Raw genomic sequence first — 15,831 nt, forward strand, 5'->3', positions numbered from 1 at the left:
TTTGGAGAGAGGATTTGACAACCTCTTTACTCCTCCATCTCTGGAAGCTCTACTCTTTCTGACTGCAGTTTTTATCAAAGAAGAAAAAAATGTGGCATAGAAGAAAGAATATGAATTTTGAAATGAGAGATGCTGTTGTTTGTTGCTAGGTGCCGTCTCGTCGTTTCCAACTCATAGTGACCCCATGCCGAACAGAACGGAACATGGCCCGGTCCTGCGCCATCCTCACAATCGTTGCTACGCTGGAGCCCACTGTTGCAGCCACTGGTCAATCTTGTTGAAGGTCTTCTTTTTTTTCACTGACCCTCTACTTTACCAAGCATGATCACCTTTTCCAGGGACTGATCCCTCCTGATAACATGTCCAAAGCACATAAGATGAAGTCTTATCATCCTTGCTTCTAAGGAGCATTCTGGCTGTACTTCTTCCAGGACAGATTTGTTTATTCTTTTGGCAGTACATGGTATATTCATTATTCTTTGCCAACACCATAATTCGAAGGCATCAATTCTTCTTCGATCTTCCTTATTCATTGTCCAGCTTTCACATGCATACAAGGTGATTGAAAACAACATGGCTTGGGTCATGCCACCGTAGTCATCAAAGTGACATCTTTGCTTCTTAACACTTTAAAGAGGTCATTTGCATCAGATCTTCCTAATGCAATACACTGATTTCCTGACTGTTGCTTTCATGAGTGTTGATTGTGGATCCAAGTAAAAAGAAATCCTTGTGAGGATTTTTGTTGTCATTATGTTGAGGTGTAACCCACACTGAAGGCTGTAGTCTTTGATCTTTATCAGTAAGTGCTTCAAATCCTCTTTGCTTTTAGCGAGCAAGGTTGTATCATCTGCATATTGTAGGTTGTTAATGAGGGTTCCTCCAACACTGATGCCTTGTTCTTCTTCATATAGTCCAGCTTCTCGATTATTTGCTTAGTATACACATTGAATAAGTATGGTGAAAGGATACAACCCTGACGCACACCTTTCCTGATTTTAAACTGTGCAGTATTCCCTTGTTCTGTTGGACTGCCTCTTGGTCAATGTACAGGTTGCGCACAAGCACAATTAAGTGTTCTGGAATTCCCATTCTTCTCAATGTTATCCATAATTTGTTATGATCCACAGAGACGAATGTCTTTGCATAGTCAATAAAATATAGGTAAACATCTTTCTGGTATTTTCTGCTTTCAGCCAAGATATCAGCAATGATAACCCTCGTTCCATGTCCTCTTCTGAATCTAGCTTGAATTTCTGGCAGTCCCCATCGATGTACTGCTGCAAATGTTTTTCAATGATCTTCAGCAAAATTTTACTTGCATGTGATATTAAAGATATTGCTTGATAATTTATGCATTCTGTTGTATCACCTTTCTTTGGAATGGGCACATATATGGATCTTCCAGTCAGTTGGCCCAGTAGTTGTCTTCCAAATTTCTTGGCATAGACAAGTAAGCGCTTCCAGTGTTGCATTTGTTTGTTGAACCATCTCAACTGGTATTCTGTCAATTCCTGGAGCCTTGTTTTTCACCAATGCCTTCAGTACAGCTTGGACTTTTTCCTTTAGTACCATTGGTTCTTGATCATTTGCTGCCTCCTGAAATGGCTGAACACTGACCAATTCTTTTTGGTACAGTGACTCTGTGAATTCCTTCCATGTTCTTTTGATGCATCCTGTGTCATTCAATATTTTGCCCATAGAATCCTTCAATATTGCAACTCAAAGTGTGAATTTTTTCTTCAGTTTTTTCAGCTTGAGAAATGCCAAGCATGTTCTTCCCTTTTGGTTTTCTAATTCCAGGTCTTTGCACATGTCATTATAATATTATAATACTTTACTCTGTCTACTAGAGCCGCCCCTTGAAATATTTTGTTTGGCTGTTTTACTTCATTATGTCTTCCTTTTGCTTTAGCTACTCTATGTTCAAGGGCAAGTTTCAGAGTCTCTTCTGACATCCATTTTGGCCTTTTCTTTATTTCCCAGCTTTTTAATGACCTTTTGTTTCCTTCATGTATGATGTCCTTGATGTCATTCCACAACTTGTCTGGTCTTTGGTCATTAGGTTCAATGTGTCAAATCTATTCTTGAGATGGTCTCTAAATTCAGGTGGGATATACTCAAGGTTGTACATTGGCTCTCATGGACTTGCTTTGACTTTTCTCAGCTTCAACTTGAACCTGCATTATGAGCAATTGATGGTCTGTTCTGCAGTCAGCCTCTGGCCTTGTTCTGACTGACGATATTGAGAAATACTTGGGTCCAAATCCAGGTTCCAAGATTTGCCAATTATATGACCATGGCAAGTTACTTAACCTTTTTGAGCCTCAGTTTCATCATCTGTAAAGTACAGCCATGCTTATTAAGTTGTCATAAACATTACAAAATGTCATGAACACTCAAGAAATATTTCTTGAATTAAGCCACAATAATGAAAAGGGTGTGAAGATCATGAAGGACTATGAAAATAATTACTTAAGTGAACCAACTTAGGATAATATTTAATATTAATATTTAGTATACTGAAAACCTTCTGATGAAGAATAAAGAGGAAAAAACATCTGAGTACTATAAACAGTGATAAAACGTTGCCATCGAGCTGATTCTCACTAACAGCAACCCTATAGGACAGAGCAGAACTGCCCCATAGGGTTTCCAAGGCTGTAAATCTTTAGACAAGCAGACTGCCACATCTGTGGAGCAACTGGTGAGTTCAAATAGCTGACCATTTGGTTAGCAGCTGAGTGCTTAATGACTGAGCCACCAGGGCAGACTCATATTTAAAAGAAAGAAGCCCTTCCACTAAAGAACAAGTGAAATTAGATCTAGAAAAAGATTAACAGAAATGAAGGACTTAAAATAGTACCCTTCTAAACAGGTTGATAACTTTCTTCTCTTTCCTCCAAAGTAACAGTGTGTAAATAACAAAAAAAAAATTCCATATAAAACTTCTAAAGTTTAGTCTCAACAATATATCTATCTGTAATACACACATATCACTCTATTTTAGGGATAACCCAAAGGATTAGAAAAAACTATATAAGGAAAATAAAAAAATAATTCTTTTCATTAAATTATGACTAATGGTCCATATTTGGATAGAACAAGAACTAGATGACATTTAAAAAAACTCCTACAACAAACAGCAAGTCAGAGAGGAATATAAATAATGATTCAGAACAATATTTGTGTCTTACTGCTGACTACAAAGTACGAAAGAAAATAATTTACCTCTATGGCAAAGATTCCTTTGTCACGCCCATATAATTTCATCTCTTCTGGAAAATGCTGGAAACTATTTATGTAAGGAATATGGTCCTCTTCAACAAATCTGTTTTTAAAAAGAGTTTCAATCAGGGACATGGTACTTATTTAGCAAAGTAAACTCTTTGAAAATCTTATATTTCAAAGACAAGGTAAGAATCAATTGAGCATTTTCTATATCCTTTCGTTCCCACATATTTTTAAGGATAATAAATCTGAGCATCTATTATTCTTTGCAGCCAATGAGGAAGACATTTAGCCAACTATCTAATAATTCTCTTAAGTTTCTCACTAAAAAATTATGTATTTCTAAGAAGTGTGTATCTTATTTGCCAATTCACCACCAGGCTTTCAGACATGGCTTTCATTCTATCACTACTTCCCCTCTCATGATTAATTCTTACTTCTTTTAACTCATTTCTTCAGGGAGACCTTTCTTGATTTTTGTTTTCCTTGTTAGACTATATCTCTTGTTTATCCTTCTGTCCCCAGTACCTATGACAGAGAATGGTAGAGGCTTGTTGCTGAAAGAATGATTAAGGGAAGGAACCTTGACAATTGGCTTGCCACTCCATCTCCCAGTGTCTGGTACATAGTAGGGATCAAATATTCTGAGTAAACAGTTGAAGTTTGAAGAATACTGTGCATGCATGTAAGTAAATATATACAGTTCCTATGGAACTTACATTTTAATGAAAAGAGAAAGACAGCAAATAAAATTGATAGTACACTCGGTAGAAAAAATGGTAAGGAGAAAAATAAAGAAAGGAGAACAGAAAATGAGGGATGGCGATATTGCAAGCTGTGTCATATCTATACATATGTATGTATTATGGTATTATGTATATATATGTGTGTCTTAGTTATCTAGTGCTGCTATAACAGAAATACCACAAGTGGATGGCTTAAAAAAAAAAAAAGTTTATTCTTTCACAGTCCAGTAGGCTAGAAGTCCAAATTCAGGGTGTCAGCTCCAGGGGAAGGCTTTCCCTCTCTGTTGGCTCTGAAGGAAGGTCCTTGTCATCAATCTTTCACTGGACTAGGAGCTTCTCCATGCAGGAACCCTGGGTCCAAAGGATGCGCTCTGTTCCAGGCACTGCTTTCTTGGTTCCTTGGCCTCTCCACCCCTCGGGCCTCTCCATCCACATCTGCCCTCCTGGGGCAAGTGTTCCAAAGCTCTTTAGCTCCACCAACAAGTGTCTGGAGGCACCCCACTCCATTAGTAAACTTTAGCCAGAAGGCACTCAGCTCTCTCATTCTGTGGGTCGGCGAGCCTAGCTCCACCAACAAGTGCCCGCGGGCACCTTACTCCACCAGGAAGCCTCCTGCACAAAGGCACTCAGCTCTCTTGCTCTGTAGGTCGGCTCCAGCACTGTCTCAGGCTGGTCTCTTAGTTCGCTGCTGCCGATTCTCTGAAGCTGCTGGTTCTTTGCTGCTTCTCACTGTCTGTGCCATCTCCAGTATAACAACTCTCCTCATTTCCTTCTGAGTCCTCTATCCATTCATAGTTTCAAAATTGCTTCCACATTTTAGGTATCTGTTACAGCAGCACCCTACTCTTGGTATCAAATTCTGTCTTGGTCATCTACTGCTGCTCTAACAGAAATACCACAAATGGATGGCTTTAACAAAGAGAAGTTTATTCTCTCACAGTCTAGTAGGCTGGAAATCTGAATTCAGGGTGCCAGCTCCAGGGGAAGGCTTTGTCTCTCTGTTGGCTCTGGAGGAAGGTCCTTGTCATCAATCTTCCCCTGGACTAGGAGCTTCTCAGCACAGGGACCCCAGGTCTAAGGGGTGTGCTATTCTACTGGCTCTTGCTTCTTGGTGGTATGATGTCCCCATGTCTCTCTGCTTGCTTCTCTCTTTTATCTCTTGTAAGATAAAAGGTGATGCAGGCCACACCCCAGGGAAACTCCCCTTACATTGATCAAGGATATGACCTGGGTAAGATTGTTATAGCCCACCCTAATCCTCTTTAACATAACCTAATCTTGTCTCATTAACCACAGGCAGAGATTAGGATTTACAACACACAGGAAAATTACATCAATCACAAAATGGAGGACAACCACACAATACTGGGAATCATGGCCTAACTAAGTTGACACATATTTTGGGGAGCCACAATTCAATCCAAGACAGTGTGCGTGTATGTATGGATTTTCTAAATAAGATAGCTGTTAAGGAAAATAAGATAAAGGCAGGAATAAGCACACAAAATGCATTACCTTATGGTCTTTACTGTTGCTAGAGCTGGGTCAATGTCTGGCTTTCAGTTTTACAGCAGTTAAAAAACAGTACTGATTCAACTTTAATTTCAAATTAAAAATGTGATTTCTTTAGTTTTTTAGTCTATTGAAAGTTGAGAATTAAATATTTTATGTAAATACAGTGTTTTATGAAGCTTAAAGGTAAAATAAGGTTCTTTAGAGAAGCTCCAAAAGGAAAGTCTCCCCCAGCTTAGTTTTCACTAGTTTTTTAAAAATATTTTTAAAAGTATTTGTACACAGTAATCAGTATTTATATTATCTTGGAATTATATTTTTGGTTTAATATTATTTTATATGTAGAATATATTGCTTATTACTTTTATAATGATTCAATATTCCATTAATACATTCATTAGTTGTTGTTGCTAACTACCGATGAGTCGATCCTGACTCATGGCAACCCCATGTGTGCGGAGTAGAACTGCTCTATCAGGTTTTCAAGGCTGTGATCTTTCGGAAGCAGATCACCAGGCTTGTCTTCCAAGATGCCTCTGGGTGGGTATGAATTGCCAAACTTTCAGCTAGTAGTTGAGTGCTTAACCATTTGTACCATCCAGGGACTCCAATCCATTCCTAATTTCTCTAATAATTATCCCCATGTGATGATATATGCTGGTCACTTTCTGAGGAGTTGGAGACCTGGTGGCACAGTGGTTAAGAGCTTGGCTGCTAAGCAAAAGGCTGGCAGTTTGAATTCACTAGCCACTCCTTGGAAACCCTATGGGGCGGGCAGTTCTACTCTGTCCTACAGGGTCGCTATGAGTTGGAATCGACTCCACGGCAATGGGTTTGGTTTTGGGTTTTCTGAGAAGTTAGGAGTTAGAGATGATTAAAAACATTAAGAGTTCACACCCTAGCCCTAACAGGTTGAGAGAGACAGCCTGTAGAGAAATCAGTCTAAGCAGTGCCATATGTGCCATCACAGAGGTATGTGCACAGTGCTACAGAGGAAGGAATGATAGCTCTGCCTGGGAGAAGCAGAAAACTCTGCACAGAGCAGGTTTTGGGCATTTGAGTTTTTAACAATTTTTCATCATTAATAAAAAGTGCTACTCTTAACTTCTTTCTAAAGTTTTTTTTCTTTTTGAATTTCAATTTCCTTCTTGAAAAATACTTGCTTTTCCAAAAAGATAGCTACTAAATCTTGTTAGGTATTATCAATGGGTCTCTTGGAAATGGAAATTCAGGAATTTTAGAGAAATTGGAACAGGCTAAAAGCACCCTGTATATCCCTCCTCCTCAGCAGACCACTACTCTAGCCATGTCCCCTAGAAATAATCTCTATTTCAAAAGTTTCAATCTGTGCTGGGTTGGAAACATAACAAATTGTTCCTTCATCGCAGATAATTTTAAGAAGAACTACATTAGAGTTATGTCTACTTGTAAAACATTTCCCGAACCCACTCACCTCTCTCCAACTTCATTACCACAGTCCTAGTGCAAGTCACCATCCCTTGCCTGAAGTATAGCAAAAGACAAACAACTGGTCTCCCTGTTACCACTCTTGCCTACCTATTAACCATTTTCCACACACGTCTGCATGGTTGTTTAAAAACATAATATCATGTCTCTCTCCTACTTACAACCCCAGTGGCTTACTATTACACTTAAAATCCAAACTGGGTATGGGGTTTCCTCTTGGGGTGATGGAAAATATCTTGGAATTAGACAGTGGTGATGCTTGCACAACAACACGTGTAAAGGGTGACTTTTATGGTATGTGAATTATACCTCAATTAAAAAAAATTACAAACCCCTAACTGGCCCTGCTTATTATCTTTTATTATCCCTCATCTTTCTACTCCTCCCTCAAATTCTCTTACTTTAGCCACACTAGCCTTCCTCTGTTCCTTAATCACACCAAGTTGTTCTTGCTTTAGGGCCTCTGCACTACCTACTCCCTCTACATGGAATGCTATTCCCTCTACCTGGAATGCTACTCCTGATATTCACAGGGCTGGTTCTTTCTTGTCATTCCAAGTGCAGCTGAAATTCCACCTTCTCAGTGTGGTCCTCCTTAATAACCAATCTAAAGTATACATTTAGTCATTCTCTATCACATCGTCCTATTTCAATCTTTTGGATAGAACTTCACAGTTTCATAAATTTATTTATTTATGTATTTGCTCATCTCTAGTGCTAAACTTCATGAAGGCAGGGACGTGATCTATATGGCTCACAGGTGTATCTCAAGGGTCTAGACTCTAGAACAACACCTGCATATAGTAGATATTCAGTAAATATTTGTGGAATGAATAACATTGGCTATTGTTATTTATTATTAATGCTGTTGTTACTACATAGGCAGTGCTTAAAGGCTTTTTTTTAAGGGTTATGAATTTATCCTAAGGGCTATGAATGCTGCTAATGGATTTAAACAGAGGAGTAATATGGAGGATAGTGGAAGATATGTGGGTATTTGGGCCAGGCTAATAACATATTCCCTTCAAACGAAGGTTCTTTAAATATTTTTTCAAGGTTTGGCAGCAGTTTCCAAACTTTAGCATCCATAAGAATCCCCTGGAGAACTTATTAAAACAGAAATTACTGAGCCCTACCTTAGAGTTTCTGATTTTATTTAATCAAAGGGTCTAGTGCCAATAATAATAATGAGGATGATGAAAATAATGAAAACAAAGCCAGTAATAACTAGCATTGAATTCTTAGTATGTGCCAGGCACTGTTCTAAATGCTTTTCATGTAGTACTAATTATTGAAAATAGTTACAATCCCATGAGGTAGATATTATTATTAGCCTCATTTTATCAATGATGAAAGAGAGGCAGAGAGAAATTAAATAATTTACTCAAGATAATATAAATATAAGTGGCAGAACCAGGATTCGAACCCAGAAGTCTGGTTCCAAGTCTGTGTGTTTAAACCCACTCTACACACTGATTAAACCCAAATATTACTATTTAGATACATATAAGCTGGGGGAAAAAATTGACACATTAATGATTTGGGCACATCTTCTATTAAATGAGACATTCTTAAACATAATGACATAATTTAATCATTAACCATAAAACTCTATAGATTTTCTTAATAAATACAAATGCTGACTATCTAACAGGTTCTTCCAACAGTTTTGTTTTCTACTTTACCTTATAAACATAGACGACCTATATGTTAGCTCTCAACACCACCAATGTATGCTTTTGTTAACTACTAATAACCATTTTGCCACAATCATCATCTATTCTCTTAAAAACGAAAAATACTTAATACTACTACTTAGGTACTCAAATGTCACTTTTCATCTTCAAAGCATTTTACTCACATTAGATAACTAATCTTCCAACATCTCATATGAGATAAATACTATTGTTTCCACTATATAAATAAGGAAACAAACAAACAAAAAAAAGAAATTACTAGCCCAAAGAGACATTAAATTTCAGAAGTCAGGCTACCCAATCTTCTCAGTCTCTTCTTCCTTGTAAAATTCAAAATATCCAAAGGTTGACTCCTAACTCACACAATCAGCAAAAACATTATCATACTAGTGGTCCAGCTTACCTCAAAAGATCTGAAAGAGTAATTGTTTCTCTCTGCCAAAGTAATGACAGATAGCAGAAAGCAAGTGTCCTTGGCATAGTCATCTTCACAATTCCCTTTTCCTTTCGTCTTGAGTATTCGACTCCATCAAGAGATCCAGAACAGACTGATGCTGTCTCTTAGGGTATAAATCAAGATTTTAAAATGTGCAAGTAACTATGGACAAGAAAAGAAGTCAAACAACAAAAAGTTCAAACAGATATTTAAGTATTTTCTATTATTATTGATATAACCTTTACAAAGAGCAACTGGCAATTAAGAGCAATAAAGGTTTAGAAGGAAATAGGCCAAAAAAAGGGAACTGCGGATTATCTGTGGGAGTGGGATGAGGTAGGATTCTAAAGAGGAATTTGGACTGTTTGAATTTTTTTTTATTGTGAATATGAATAATTTTAAAATAAATAAAAGGACAAACAATTGAAAAGTAAAACAAAAAAATGTATAAATCCTTCGACCCAGGCGTCGATTCACATGTCCTCTTCTCTGAAAGGCCTCTCCAAAACTCTTAAGCTAAAGCAGCATCTCCTCCCACCTTACCTTCTCGTCAGCCTTTACAATATTACACTATTTTTATCCTCCTTCATTCATTCATTTAACAAATGCTTATTAATCTCATTCTTTGTGTCACTCCTCTAGGTCTGGGGAAATGACAGTGAACAATGTCCCATTTCTCCTGGAACTTAAAGCCTAGTAGTGGTAACCTTCTAGGCAGGCTGCACTGCATAGCTTGGAAGCCACTTCGCCAGTCTGCGCAGCCATGCTGGTGGGATTCCTGGAGGCATATTTTTAAAAGTTTTTCATTTATTTTTCTTTTTGCTTTTCTTCATTTATTGGTTTCTTGTCTCTCCACTCCAATGGCATGCGCCCTCAGCACTTTTTTTGTTGTTGTTGCTCCTGTTTGTCTCTCCTCTCTTCTCTTCCACACCCAACCTAGCTCCACACATTACAACCTCCTCCTCTCCCTCCCTTCTGCCTATCTGCACCATGTGCTGAACACTGCACTCCCAAGCAGCAAAGGCATGACCTACTAGAACCTGACCTGCACTGACCCCTGGCTCACCTTGTCAGCCCCAGTACGTGCCACAAACAACCCATCCCAGCCCCACCCCTTCAGCTGGACCTGCCCTGCTACACCACAGCTGAGCGACTGGCCCTGCCCATTGGACAAGAAGGTGAAAAATATCATGTCCACTGATGAGCAAACAACAAAGAACGCACAGCCCGCCTGCTCAGACATAACCAAATAAAACAAAAACAGGACGAAACAAACAAATCTACAATCGATACATGAAGAAAGTAACTACTGAATGCCTCAAAGACAGCAGACAATATCAAAACATATAAAAAAAGGACAGGATGGTTCCCGTAGACATCCAAAATAAAACACCAGATGACTTTCCAGTAGAAGAAAAGGCACTAGAACTACCCAGTATGGAATTCAAATCTCTAATATTCAGAGCTATCCAAAAGTTGAGTAAAAAGCAGGCAAAAATGAGGAAAAAAATACACAAATTCATGGAAAATACTGATAAAAAAATGGAAGAATTCAGGAAAATAAAGCAGGAACAAAATGCCAAAACAAATTCACAACTGGAAATCATACAAAAACAACGATTAGAAATCCAAAAGATAAACAACAAGATTTCAGAAATGGACAATGTCATAGAAGGGCTGAGGAACAGGTTTGAAACAAAAGAAGACAGGATCAGCGAAACTGAAGACAAACACTTGGATACAACTTTGAGGAAAAAAATCAGAAAAAAAGGACAAAGAAAATGAAGAAACCATAAGAATTATGTGGGCTACAATCAAAACCAAATATTTGTGAGTGATAGGAGTTCCAGAACAGGTGGAGAACCAGGTGGAAAACACAGAGAGGATCAATGAAGAACTGCTGAGAGTAAACTTCCCTAATATCTTGAAGGATGAAAAGCTGACCATCCAGGAAGCTAAACGAACCCAATACAGAACAGACTTCAAAAGAAAATCACCAAGGCATATCATAATCACACTTGCTAAAACCAAAGACAAACAAATAATCCTGAGAGCAGCTTGAGAAAAACAAAAAGTCATATACATAGGGGAAACAATAAGACTAAGCTCTGATTATTCGGCAGAAATCATGCAGGCAAGAAGGCAACTGGATGACATATATAAAACCTTGAAAGAAAAAATGGCGAACCAAGAATACTATATCCTACAAAACTCTCGTTCAAATATGATGGTGAAATTAGGACATTTCCAGATAAACAGAAATTAAGGGAATATGTAAAAACCAAACCAAACTTACAAGAATTATTAAAGGAAGTCCTTCGGTTTGAGAACAAACAATATCAGATGACAGCCTTAATCTAGGACACAAGATACCAACCTAGGAAATAAACTCTCAAGGACTATACAAAACCAAAAAATCTACAACAGGAAACCAGTAAAAACAAAATCTACAAAAACAAAAGAAATAAAAAAAAAATCCACAAACAAAAGGAATTCAGCACAGGAGAGTAAGTGGAACAAAGAAATCATCAGCACCACAAAAAAACCACTACAAACTGACAACAATAAACTCACACCTATCAATAATTACACTGAATGTAAATGGACTCAATGCACCCGTAAAGAGACAGTGACAGAATGGATTAAAAAATAGGATCCATCAATATGCTGTCTACAAGAGACACACCTTAGAAACAAAGACATAAATTTATTAAAAATCAAAGGATGAAAAAAAATATATCAAGCAAACAGCCACCAAAAAAGAGCAGCAGTGGCAATACTAATCTCAGATAAAATAGACTTTAAAACAAAATCCACCATAAAAGACAAAGAAGGGCACTAAATCATGATTAAAGGGATGATCCAGCATGAAGACATCACCCTAATAAACATCTACGCACCCAATGACAGGGCTCCAAAATACATAAAACAAACTTTAACAGCACTGAAAAGAGAAATTGACAGTTCCACTGTAATAGCAGCAAACTTCAACACACCAGTCTCGGTAAAGGACAGAACATACAGAAAGAAACTCAACAAAGATACAGAAGATATAAAGGCCACAATCAGCAAACTTGAACTCACATACATATATAGAATACTCCACCCAACAGCTGCAAAGTACACATTCTTTTCCAAGGGACATGGAATGTTCTCCAGAATACACCACATACTAGGCCAAAAGGCAACCCTCAACAAAAGCCAAAACACTGAGATAATACAAAGTATCTTCTCTGATCATAACCCCATCAAGGTAGAAATTAACAACAGGAAAAGCAAGGAAAAAAATCAATTACATGGAAATAATACCCTGCTTAAAAACCACTGGGTAACAGAAGAAATCAAAGATGGAATCAAAAAGGCTTAGAATCAAATGAGAATGAAAAATCATCAAAGGCAGTGTTCAGAGGTCAATTTATAGCAATAGAGGCACACATCAAAGAAGAAGAAAGGGACAAAATCAAAACATTAGCTACAAAACTCGAACAGAGAACAGCAAAAGAAGCCTACAGCCACCAGAAGAAAGGAAATAATAAAGATCAGAGCAGAAATAAATGAAATACATAACAGAAAAACAATAGAAAGAATTAACAAAACCAAAAGTTGGTTCTTTGAAAGGATCAACAAAATCGATAAACCACTAGCTAAACTGACAACAGAAAAACAGGAGAGGACAAAAATAACCCAAATAAGAAAGGAAATGGGGGACATTACAACAGACCCAACTGAAATAAAAAGGATCGTAACACAGTATTATGAAAAACTATATTCCAACAAATTTGAAAATCTAGAGGAAATGGACAAATTTCTAGAAACACACTACCTACACAAACTATCACCAATTAATATTGAAAATCTGAAAAGACCCACAACAAGAGAAGAGATTGAAGAGGTAATTAAAAACAAAACAAAACAAAACTCCCAACAAAAAAAAAGCCCTGGCCCAGATGGCTTCACTGGAGAATTCTACCAAACATTCAGAGAAGAGCTTCCACCAGTACTACTCAAATTACTTCAGAACATAGAAAAGGAAGGGATACTTCCAAATTCATTCTATGAAGCCAGCATAACCCTGATACCAAAACCAGGCAGACATCACAAAAAAAGAAAATTACAAACAAATATCTCTCATGAATATAGATGCAAAAATTCTCAACAAAATTCTAGCCAATAGAATTCAGCATCATATCAAAAAAATAATACACCATGACCAAGTAGGATTCATACCAGATATGCAAGGATGGTTCAACATTAGAAAATCAATCAACATAATCCACCACATAAATAAAAAGAATCACATGATCATCTCAATTGATGTAGAAAAGGCATTCGACAAAGTCCAACACCCATTCCTGATAAAAACTCTCAAAAAAATAGGTATAAAAAGGAAATTCCTCAACATAATAAAGGGCATCTATATAAAACCAATGGCCAACATCATTCTTACTGGAGAGAAGCTGAAAACATTCCCCTTGAAAACAGGAACACGACAAGGATGTCCTTTATCACCACTCCTATTTAACACTGTGCTGGAAGTCCTAGCTAGAGCAATAAGCAAGAAAAAGAAATAAAGGGCATCCAAATTGGTAATGAAGAAGCAAAACTGTCCCTATCTGCAGATGATAAGATACTATATATAGAAAACCCAGAAGACTCCACAAGAAAACTACTGGAACTAACAGATTCACCAGAGTAGCAAGATACAAGATAAACATACAAAAATCAGTTGGATTCCTATACACCAACAAAGAGAACAACGAAAAGGAAAACAAAACCATTTATAACAGCCCCTAAAAAAATAAAATACTTAAGAATAAATCTAACCAGGGATGTAAAAAACCTATACAAAGAAAACTACAAAACACTACTGCAAGAAAACAAGAGATCTACATAAATGGAAAAACATACCATGCTCATGGATAGGCAGACTCAACATTGTGAAAATGACAATTCTACCCAAAACAATCTACAAATACAATGCAATCCCGATCCACATACCAACAACATTCTTCAAAGAGATGGAAAAAACAATCAACTTTATACGGAAAGGAAAGAGGCCCCGAATAAGTAAAGCACTACTGAAGAAGAAGAATAAAGTTGGAGGACTCACACTACCTGACTTCAGAACCTACTATACAGCTACAATAGTCAAAACAGCCTGGTACTGGTACAACAACAGATATATTGACCAATGGAACAGAATCGAAAACCCAGATGTAAATCCATCCACCTATGGTCACCTAATCTTTGACAAGGGCCCAAAGTCCATCAAATGAGGAACAGTCTTTTTAACATATGGTGCTGGCAAAACTGGATGTCCATCTGCAAAAAAATGAACCAGGACCCATACCTCACACCATACACAAAAACTAATTCAAAATGGATCAAAGACCTAAATATAAAATCAAAAACCATAAAGATCATAGAGAAAAAATAGGATCAACGCTAGAGACCCTAATACGTGACACTAACAGGATACAAACCATAACTGACAACATACAAATTTCAGAAGATAAACTAGATAACTGGGATCTTCTAAAAATTAAACACTTACACTCATCAAAAGACTTCATCAAAAGAGTAAAAAGGGAACCTACAGACTGGGAAAAAATATTTGGCTATTACAAATCCATCAAAGGTCTAATCTCCAAAATCTACAGGAAAATCCAACATCTCTCCAACAAAATGACAAATAATCCAAGTCAATCACAAAAGGACAAATATTGTATGAGACCACCACTATAAAAACTCATGAAAAGGTTTACATACAAAGAGAAACAATCTTTGATGGTTAAGAGGAAGGGGAGGGGTAGGGGTGGAAAAACACTAAATAGACAATAGATAAGTGGTAACTTTGGTGAAGGGTAAGACAGTACACAATACTGGGGAAGCCAGCACAACTTGTTCAGAGTAAGGTCATGGAAGCTCCAAGGACAAATCCAAACTCCCTTAGGGACTGAATTACTGGGCCGAGGGTTGTGGGGACCATGATCTCAGGAAACATCTAGCTCAACTGGCAAAACATGGTTTATAAAGAAAATGTGCTACATTCTACTTTGGTAAGAAGCATCTAGGGTCTTAAAAGCCTGTTAGCAGCTATCTAAGATATTCCACTGGTCTCAACCCTTCAGGAGCAAGGGAAAATGAAGAAAACTAAAGACACAGGGGAAAGATTAATCCGAAGGGCTAACAGACCACAACCACCATGACTGCATCCACCAGAGCGAGTCCAGTACAACTAGATGGTGCCTGGCTACCACCACTGACTGCTCTGACAGGGATCGCAATAGAGGGTCCCGGACAGAGCTGGAGAAAACTGTAGAACAAAATTCTAACTCAAAAAAAGACCAGACTTACTGGTCTGATAGAGACTGGAGAAACCCTGAGAGTATGGCCCCCAGACACCCTTTTAGCTCAGTAATGAAGTCACTCCAGAGGTTTACCTTTTAGTCAAAGATTAGGGTTTAGGGGTCAAGGGTCAGGGTAAGGGGTCAAGGGTCAGGGTAAGGGGTCAGGGGTCGAGAAGGGAGAGTAAAGATATGTCGTGGAGTTGTTAACCAATGTCATAAAACAATATATGTACTGTTAAATGAGAAACTAGTTTGTTCTATAAAACTTCATCTAAAGTACAATGAAGGGGGGACTCCGGCAAGATGGCGGTCTAGGCAGAAGCACCACGCCGTCCCTCCACAACAAAGATCCGAAAAACTAAGCCAAACAGAGAATCAACAATCCTGAAACC

The 15,831-nt window shown here is 37.7% G+C and overlaps 1 protein-coding gene across 1 annotated transcript in view; it reads right to left on the reverse strand.

The window, feature by feature from the left end:
• Positions 1-15,831, reverse strand: part of TAF1B (TATA-box binding protein associated factor, RNA polymerase I subunit B) — a 106,814-nt gene that overhangs the window by 47,667 nt on the left and 43,316 nt on the right. The window contains exons 7-8 of the mRNA XM_004373069.2: positions 9,057-9,213; positions 3,232-3,331 (exon numbers count right to left, since the gene is read on the reverse strand). Of these exons, the coding sequence (XP_004373126.1) occupies positions 3,232-3,331; positions 9,057-9,213 (257 nt within the window). The remainder of the gene's footprint in view (positions 1-3,231; positions 3,332-9,056; positions 9,214-15,831) is intronic.

This window comes from Trichechus manatus, unplaced genomic scaffold (genome assembly GCF_000243295.1).
Source record: "Trichechus manatus latirostris isolate Lorelei unplaced genomic scaffold, TriManLat1.0 scaffold00023, whole genome shotgun sequence".
Classification (NCBI taxonomy): domain Eukaryota; kingdom Metazoa; phylum Chordata; class Mammalia; order Sirenia; family Trichechidae; genus Trichechus; species Trichechus manatus.